The sequence below is a fragment of the Rhineura floridana genome, chromosome 7 (genome assembly GCF_030035675.1).
Source record: "Rhineura floridana isolate rRhiFlo1 chromosome 7, rRhiFlo1.hap2, whole genome shotgun sequence".
NCBI classification, from domain to species: Eukaryota; Metazoa; Chordata; class Lepidosauria; order Squamata; family Rhineuridae; genus Rhineura; species Rhineura floridana.
This window is the reverse complement of record NC_084486.1, coordinates 110897472-110907060: the sequence shown is the minus strand read 5'-3', so window position 1 is coordinate 110907060 and position 9589 is coordinate 110897472. Positions and strand designations below refer to the sequence as shown.

At 42.6% G+C, this 9589-nt stretch overlaps 1 protein-coding gene across 2 annotated transcripts in view; it reads left to right on the top strand.

Annotated features, from left to right (window-relative positions):
- Positions 1–798: 798 nt before the first annotated feature.
- The window catches only part of SPHKAP (SPHK1 interactor, AKAP domain containing), a 114143-nt gene continuing 105352 nt past the window's right edge, over positions 799–9589 (top strand). For both annotated transcript variants that reach the window (XM_061636862.1, XM_061636861.1), the window contains exon 1: positions 799–880. In XM_061636862.1, the coding sequence (XP_061492846.1) occupies positions 846–880 (35 nt within the window). In that variant the 5' untranslated portion in view covers positions 799–845. The remainder of the gene's footprint in view (positions 881–9589) is intronic.

Genomic DNA, 9589 nt, shown 5'->3' with positions numbered 1-9589 from the left:
CTATCATTAGAAGTAACAACAACACCAAATAGCAGTATGCAAGGTTTTCTCCTTCCCCTTCCCTCAACAACCCATTGGGAGTAGGTAAAGCTGAGGGAAAAGAAACTGCACATAATCATAATCAACATGCAGGCAGCAGTGGACCCAATCTGTACTCCACATTTTTTAGTAGTTTAGGCACATGTCGACTGTTACATTCACATGATAGGCTTGTTCACATGTTATGCTGAATGCAGATTCAAGTTGTCTGTATGAGCGTTAGTGTGAAAGAGTGCACACTTCTTGATTCACACAACTCAACCATTTGTAGACACCAATAACACACTGTAGGCTCATTCAGTGGTACCTATCAATAACTGTAGGCGCGTACAGCTCAACAATTTGTGTACACAGGTGCACTCGGTGAATGAAATGTGCAAACATTCCTAAGGATGACATATGTACCTGCACAGACTCCTTGTGCACGTGTATAGTATAACGTGTGAACAGCCCTTTAGTGGTCACACCCAGTGAGCTTGATGGATGGAGTAGGGACTTAAATCAGGGTCTCCCAGCCCGTCACCAAGTATTCAAAGAGGACCGGAGCTCTTTCCGTTGCCACCAGCAGCATCGCTCCTGTCCTCTCTTGGCGCCAGTAGTCGGTGACTCCCACGAGGCTCCTCTTCCTCCTCCTATTTAGGGGCGGGAAAGTCTCAACAGGAGGAGGAGGAGGGGGCGAAGGGCGGCAAAGGGCAGGGCTGGAGGGAGGAGGAGTATTAAAGCCAGTCAAGCGGGGCAGAGTGCAAGCGCCGCCTCGTCTCTCTTCGCCTACCCCCGGTGCCGAAGAGCCACTCGCCCTGCTCCCCATGGCTGGGAATGCAACGCTGCAGGTCCCTCCCAGGTAAGGACTTGGGCTTTGCTTTGGCCACCTCCACCTCACCGGAGCGCACCTCTCGTGCGCCGCTGTGCAGCGATTTCCTCCGATCTGCCTCCCCTGGGTCCGACGCCGCCGGCACGCGGGACCGCGCGCTCCTGGGGCGCCGCGGCGGAGCAGCTGGAGTTGGGAGCGGTTGCCTCTGCTGCCCGCTCCGCTCACCCTTGGCAGGTAAGCGGAGAGCTCCTCCTTGTGGGAGGCTGGCCCGCCTCACGCGCTCTCCACTCCTGCCCAGCAGCCCCGGAGGAGGGCTTGGGGGTTTTGTGGGGTTTTTTTTACATCCTAGCTAAAGTGCTCGAGGGTCTCGTGCGGTGCCGGAGGCTTTATTAAAGGACGCTTTGTGCCGCGGCGTCTGGAGATCGGTGGTGAAGACAAGCGTGCGAGGGGACGGTAAGGTCTTTGTGGGACAGTCAGAGGAGTTGGGGTTGAGAGTCGTGTGTGTGCGTGTGCAGAATGCATTCCTACAGTGAGCGGGAATGAGAATGCGTTTAAAGGCTCGGCCATCTTCTGAGTTTCAAACTAGCGACTGCCAAACTCAACCTTTTCTCATTTCCTGATCCCAGCGCATTAAGGACATTACAGATTCTTTTTCCTGTTCTTCTCCTGCGTAGAAATCCTCATTAAACACGCGAGCGCTCATGCACACACACGTGCACAGAGCACCCAGCTTGGCATTGCAAGTGCAACGGTTCATTAAATAGTTGATCATGTTGTCCAGAAGCGGTCGGGTAATAGGAGGAAGATTTCCATTTCAGAGGCTGTGAGGAAATGTGTAAGGAATGTGACTATTGACAGGAGGGCACGTGGAAACGGCAGCAGTTAAACTAAGATGTGGTATATTTTGTGAGAATGTAATTTATTACGAGATGAGCCCTCCAGGAAATGAATAATAATCAGGCTTGAAAAATTGCTTCTTGCCCTGCATGAGACATGGGAGGATACTAGCAGTCGATAGCTTCCTTAGTAATACTGCCTTTGGGGTATATGATCTTCATGCAAAATTGTTTCAATGAATGGGATTGACTTCCTCCTGCATCACTCATTTTCAGAATGCTCTAGTGATATATCAGTGTGCCAGAGTAAGCTAATGTAAATTTCTATGTGCTGTAAAACTAGGTAGGAAAACACACGCAGAGATGAGAAATGTCATCAAGGTCTCCTGGCTTTCAAGTCTTACATAAAAAATGTGCTATTAATGTTTCTGTAATTGGAATTTATGGCATACTATCTTGGTTATCAGTGCCACATTTTTATTAGACATAGAAAGCATAAGCATAAGCACTTTTAAAAGCTAGCCATCATCATTAATGTTGAAGACTCTCTTGCATTAAGTTTTAGTAGCACACACATCCCAAGTGTGAAGGGCACTGCAGTAGTATGTTTTTTAGGGCTCTAAGGGAATGCATAGTTTCATCTAACATTTTCACAACTGAGCAGGTGGAAGTGAACTAGGTTTTCAACGTCAACATTGCAGAGGCTCCTTTTCATGACAATATGTGTATTATTATTAATATGTGTATTCTCTTAAAAAGAACTCATGATTTCACAATATTCTATTTTTCTCCTCAGATGTTTTGTGTAAATAGTTTTAAGGATGCAAATGGGAAATCAAACACTTTAACACTGTACTTCATATCTGTTAGACTATTAATTACCATTTAGATTTGTTTCGTGCAATGGGCATGCATATTTTGTGACTGGCCTACATACATCTCCCTCTCTTTCTCTCTCTCTGACCTACATACACACATTGTGAGTGTAACTACTGCAATAGATTTATGACATATTCTTTTGGCTAATGAAACAGTTTTCTTTTCACTCCTTTGGGCTAATGCAGTTCATCGAACAAATATAAAAATTGGTTATGCAAGGTTAATGGTGTCCTGGAGGAGTGGTTAAAAATAAACAGCCACACATCTTCAAGTCTACTCTACTTAATGGACAGCATCTGTCTGATTCATACACATTGTAAGTAGAACAGAATACAAGCACAGTGGTCCTTAGGCGTCTGCGCTTTGCAAAGCATGTCTCATATTTGAACAGCAGACGGTATAACTTAAGAGTCAGTTTCCACTGTGAGAACAAAACTGATAAGGGAAAACATGGAATATGGTTATAGCAGGCTTTTTCATTGTTTCCCTTTTCAATATGGTTTAGCTTTCTGATTTTGACAAACTGATGTTTTAAAAGGCATCATTTAGGGATTAACATGTATTCCAGACTATATTCACTTGTGACCAGTAAGATCTTTCTTTCATCATTCCATAACAATTCATTAAAGAGAATGAAAACTAGCTTTATAGTAAAGGGTTGCCAGGCTCAGGGCCTGAGACTGATCCTGTATCTTTAGGAGAAGAGAAAATTCAGACAAGTGCAGGTTTTCTTGCAACCCTGTAATGGGAAAAACCACAAGGTGAAATTCTCCCTTCCCCCTGCACAACTCTTAAAGATACAGAAGACCTCTTGGAAGCTCGGCCTGGCAACCAAGAGGTCTTCTGTATCTTTAAAAGTTGTGCCAGGGGAAGGGAGAATTTCACATTGTGGTTTTTCCCATTACAATGTTGCAAGAAAACCTGCACTTGTCTGAATTTTCTTTTCTCTTAAAGATACAGAATCTTTCTCAGGCCCTGAGCCTAGCAACCCTATCCAACACCCACAAAGGTAAACAGAAGATAAAACCATGAGATGCCTATAAAGGTGTCAGGGAGGCTGTGCTCCTATAGATTTGAAAGATAATGTTAATATTGCTGTTATCACTTGCCTGTTAATAGGATAAAGAACCTTTCCCATTCTTTCAGATTGAGAGCGCAGGGAACCCTGAACAATCACCAGCTCACTAATGTGCTTACACATCTTTTATGCCAGTGTCTGTGTTTGTCATTGTCTCCATTGTGCGTTAGTGTTTTAGCACATGCGCTGTGTGTGCACACTCAAAATATAATGTGCGAATTGATTCTGAGATATAGAGTTGTGCTTATTAACTACTTTGGTGAAAATCTTGAACAGCTTGATTCAAAGCCATTAAGACTGCTAGAGAGTAAATCCCATTGAATTTAGAGGACTTACTTCTGAGTAAAGACGCTTAGGATTACGCTGTTGGGCATGCTTCTTGGATTTAATCTGACTACTGCCTAAACATAATACATGGGCACATGTCCCACCAATTTCTATGAATGTGTTTAAGGTTGGTGTGTTAGTCCCAAAAGTCACTGATGCCAATTGTTTAGGGATGGGGAACCTGCGACCCTCCAGATGTTGCTGGACCATGAAAGCTGGGGCTAATGGGAAATGGACTACCACAACATCTGGTGGACATCACTTCAGCTACCCCTTAGTAGTAGTTGAAATTAGTGGTGACATAAGTAGGTAGTTGTTGATCAGGCTTCTGGAATTCTGTGTTCACTTATGTATGTATGACTTCTGAGTAATGTTGCTTCACTGCTCAACATCAGCATTCAGTTGAGTCGCATTTAAATTTTACAACTTCCTGTACTAGCTGCCATAGAAAAAGTGCCATTTGTTTGTTTACTGTCTTGGCAAAGATGTAATTGCAATATATAATATAAAAGTTGAAAGATTCATCTCCCTATGAAGATCCATGCTCCTTTAAGTAAAGATATTATATTGCTGTAAAGCAGTATAAAACATAATCAGGTCCACAAATTGGTAAAGTTGCAATAATTGGATTTAAGCAAATTGTGTCTGGATTTCAAGACTTTCTTCACCACCTGGTGATAGGGACATAAAGCACTTCCCCAGAATATTGCCACAAAACATGATTTTATTAAACTGCTGTTGCATGGGTGTTATTGTAACATAATAAGCAGAAATTCCCATCTACATGTTCAGTGAACTACCATCCTTGAACCCAATTGCATGTTTTTAAGCAGGTGGAGTAGGACACTGTTAGTCCTCAACACAAGTATGTTAATGGCTGGTTCCTATGCTGTACTGTGAGAAGCAAAAGGTGGATACAAAAATGCAAATATCCTTGCACAAGGGCAGTGTCGTAAGGTATGTTGTGCTGCTGAAGTGACATACCCACCATGTTGCACAGTAACTCGGGACGGAATACATGCAACAGGCTACCTCCTCTGATGCTGCCAGGCTGCGCAAAATCTTGCACAAATCAGATATGGATGGGGGAGCAGCAACACCAAGCACAATCCTATTTGTAGCAGCAGGTACAAGACTCTCCAGCTTGCCCAAGTGCAAAGATGGCCTTCCAGAGGCTGTTGGACTATGGCTCCCATCATCCCTGACCATGGGCCATGCTGGCTGGGGCTGATGGGAGTTGGAGTCCAAGAACAGGGGCAGGGACACAGGGTCTCTTTTCCTGCACTAGTACAATATTGCAAGAAATATTCAGAGACCAAATGTAAAATTGCAGCACTCTGGATGCTAACTAGTTTGTACCATTCAAGCCCTTGGACCACGCCAATGAGACTGGGTTCACAATATGCAAATATAGTTCTTGACAGCTGATTCTTGATGGGATTTAATTTGAGTGTATTAAGTTGATCAACAACTCTACAACTGGTCTTCATGGCAGAAAGAGCCAGTGGTTTCTCCCATATGCAAGTTAACTGTCAAGCAGCAAACATCCAATTGCTAAGAAATTACCGCTAAACTGCCGTTTAATCATGGCCTTACTTTGCAAGCTCTGGTAAGTGGCTCTTTCCATAGTACCTCATAAATCAAACTTAATGATGTAGTACTGTTAGTCCCTTTTTCACAACATGAACTATGAGAGCAATTTGTTGTGGAATTGATTAATCAGAGGGGAGCATATAGCCAATTGAAGCAGAGGAGGTAAATCAAGCTGTTCTGCATTTGTCTTTAGAGGCAACAGATGTTAAGCACTGGATGTTTTCCTGCCATGATTAAGTAAAGTATAAACTAATATTAAGATGTCCAGATCTGCAATTTAAATAGATAATTTCTCAAATTCAATGTGTAAATCAACTGAAATATATTTTTGTATTTATTTCTTTATTAAAAATATCTACAGCTCACTCTTCATCTGTACAGATCAGTACAGGTGGGGTACAGAACATCATGAAATACACAACAATAAAACAATAAAATGCACCATTCAAAACAAATAAAGAGAGCTAAAAAACAACAGAGCAGGCTACAAACAACTACCAACTTAAATGCTTAGGCAAATAAAAAAAACTTTTGATCTTTGTTTATTTATTAATTAAATCGATGCCCTACTCTTGCTCCCAAAAGAACCTGGTGCTGGAATGATAACAAAAAAAAAAGTCTCACACAAGCAACCTAAAAATGTTAACTGAATAGGAGTATTGGAGGGTTCCCTGCATGAGTTTGAACCAGAGATTGGAAAAGTTACTTTTTTGAACTACAGCTCCCATCAGCCTAATCCAGTGGCCATGTTGCCTAGAGCTGATGGGAGTTGTAGTTCAAAAAAGTAACTTTTCCAAGCTCTGGTTTGAACCCTGGTCTTGCAGCCAGAGCTTGGAAAAGTTACTTTTTTGAACTACAACTCCCATCAGCCCTAGGCAACATGGCCACTGGATTAGGCTGATGGGAGCTGTAGTTCAAAAAAGTAACTTTTCCAAGCTCTGGTCTTGCCATATTCTTAATCTCGCACATAGATAGAAAAGACTCCCCAGTGCCGAAGTTCAGCCATGACACATGAAAGGCTACAGAGCTGAACAACACAAATGCAGCAGAGAGCCAATGGGCGCATTCCTATTCTCCCTCCTTGTGTAATTCTAATCATGGGTGAGGAGGGATGAATGTCAGCAGAGGGATATACTGAGTCTGCAATCCTATACATACTTACCAGGAAGTATATCTTTTAGTACTCTGTGGGCTTATTTCTGAGTAGAAATGTATAGGATTTTTCTCTGTATTCTTCTCCAGTACTGGCAAACAGTCTATGGGTAGTGTACAACTTGTGACCCACCTCCCCCACCGGAGTGCAGTTGACTAACCATGTATACCAGCCCACCAGGGACTTAATGAACTGGCTTCTGTTGCCCCCCTATATTGCAAAAACAAGCCCCTGGCAGGTCATGGCTGATGGGCTCCTTAGTTTGATGGATCGCAAGTTGTGCAGGCGTTCCATGTAAACTGGTTATTGTCCTATTCTCTTTGCTAAAAAAACAACACAGTGCATTTCCATAACTTTAGGGGGTAAGAAGAGATTCCTTGCCCACGAAAACACAGCCAGCATCTGGTTGCAGGATCCGGCAATTAGAATGAAAAAGTGCAGAGGACTTCCATCCCACCTGTGAGTAACAACTGTCTTTCCACACAGATCTGAGATTCGAGGCCATTTAGGGCACTCTCTTCCCAATAAGAGATATGTTAGGAAGAGGGACTATAGCTCAGTGGCAAGCACTTGCTTTGCAGGCAGAAAGTCCCCAGTTTGATGCCTGGCTTCTTCTCTGTTAAAGGACCAGAGCTTGGAAGTAACTAGTTACAAGTTGTAATTTATTACTTTTTTGAGTAACGAGTGGGTAACTTCATTACATTTTGCTGGTAATAGAACGAGTAGTAACTTCATTACTTTTGAGGAGTAATTGTAATGGTTCCAGCATTACTTTTGTGCATTACTTGGGGGGAGCGGAGCAGGGGAAGTCTTCTGCTCCTCTGTTCTGTGAATAAAAATCATGTGCTTCAAATTGGGCTTCTGTGCAGCGTTGTTCTTCCTTCATGCTCTATGGGTGCTTAGGAGGTGACAAGGGAGGAGGTGGAGAGCGAGACAGGGTGGAGAAAACAATTGTTTAAAAATTGACAGGAGTGGAAGGAGAAAAGAGCTGGAGGCAATATATATATACAAAAATATGTGTTTTGGGGTATCATCATTGCTGGGGGTGGGGTGTTATGCCATTCTGTTAATCTCATGGATAAAAAAAATGTTCTACTATCCTCTGTGTGTGTGTGTGCTTATTTTTAATGTTGTTTTAGGCTACTTAGATGTGCAGCAGCCAAGGCCAGCACTTTGTAGGCAATTTCTTTTTAAAAAGTAACTAAAATGTAATTGTAGCAATTACTTTTGAGTAAAAGTAAAGTAATCAGTTACTTTCAGAGCTATTGTAATTGTAATGGTAATTACTACTTTTTGGGGGCCATGTAACTGTAACTGTAATTTATTATTTTTTTAAAGTAATCTTCCACGCTCTGTAAAGGACCCAGTAGCTGGAGTTTCACTGGCAGTCAGAGCAGACAGTAAATGGGCTAGATCACTGGTGAGCCTAATTTTATGTGGCCCTCAGCCTAATTTCAAAAGCCCTCTGCCGTCAATCAGTCCACACCTCTGGCAAAAGTGATCTGTCCTTCTCCTGCCAGCTTGTTAGGCAGGGAGTAGGGATGGGGAGAGAAAGAGAAAGAATGGGGTGGTACAAAGAGAGCGATAAGGGAGTGGACTCATCCCCTTTTCCCTCTGACCCTGCCCACAGTTGGTATGTTACCCCCTTGACAGAAAGAAAGGGTTGTCCACTGGTGGTCCTAGGTGATCAAATCCTCTGACCTGGTACGGCAGCTTCCCGAGTCATGCAAGGTATAATGTATTTAGAGTCAGCAAAGTTATTGCTCCTTATCTGTGGAATCCGGGTAGGCTATAGCATTCTCTCCATGTGGCAAGATTCCTGCTATCAATTATTTTATTCCTATAGTGTTCAATTTCAACCCCATTATAAATTATAAAGAAGTGGGATATGCCAGAGGCTATTTTTATGGAATAATTGCCTATGGCTTCAAGCTGATAATAAGCTGTATGTGTAAAATTTAACTTGATAGTTTAGGAGTAGAACTGCAGGTGGTCGTAGAAACAATATCTCATTAGCTAGGAGTGCAGGGATCATCAGAGTGCAAATTAGAGGCAGATGTTCAGTTGTTGTCTGTCATGTCTTGGTTGCATTTTGTAATGACCGCTGGTCTCATTAAATGATATCAGCTATAGGATAGGGAGATTGCAGAGGAGCTGAATATTTTATTTGCTTCAGATTTCATTGTGGGATGATTTTAGATAAATACCCACACCTGAAGCATTTATTACCATGGAGGGGTCTGAGGAACTGAATCAAATAGAAGTGATAAGATATGAGGGCTTATAAATAGATTAAAATTAATAAGTCACTGGATCCAGGTGGCATCTACCCGAGGTTCATAAAAAAATGAAATGTGAAGATTCTGATCTCCTAAGAAAAATATGCACCATGCCATTAAAACTGACCTTGCTGCTGGAAGATTGGAAAGTAGCCAACATAATGGCTGCATTTGTGTGTCATGATATGCCATAAATCATGGTGTATCATACCTGAGCTGATCACACCTGCTCCACTGCTCTCTGCTCCTGTTGGGGAGAAACTAACTGTGATCCCTGGCTTAGCGTTATGTCATTTGAAACAAACCACGGTCATAAGCCATGTTTTGCTCTTGGCTTATCAGTTATGGTTGGTTTGCACAAAACAAACCACAACTCTTGGTTTGGATTTAACATTAAGCGAGGGACCATGGTTTATTTCCTCTGCACATAAGTGGGAAGAAATGGGGAGCAGCAAAGTGGTCACAATTGGCTCATGCATGGCAAGCCACAGCTTCTAGCTTACTCTGACATGCTAACTCAGCCACTGCCAGATATTTAAAAGGGATCCAGTGGGATCCAGAAAATTACAGGCCAATTAGCTTAAATGTCCACTT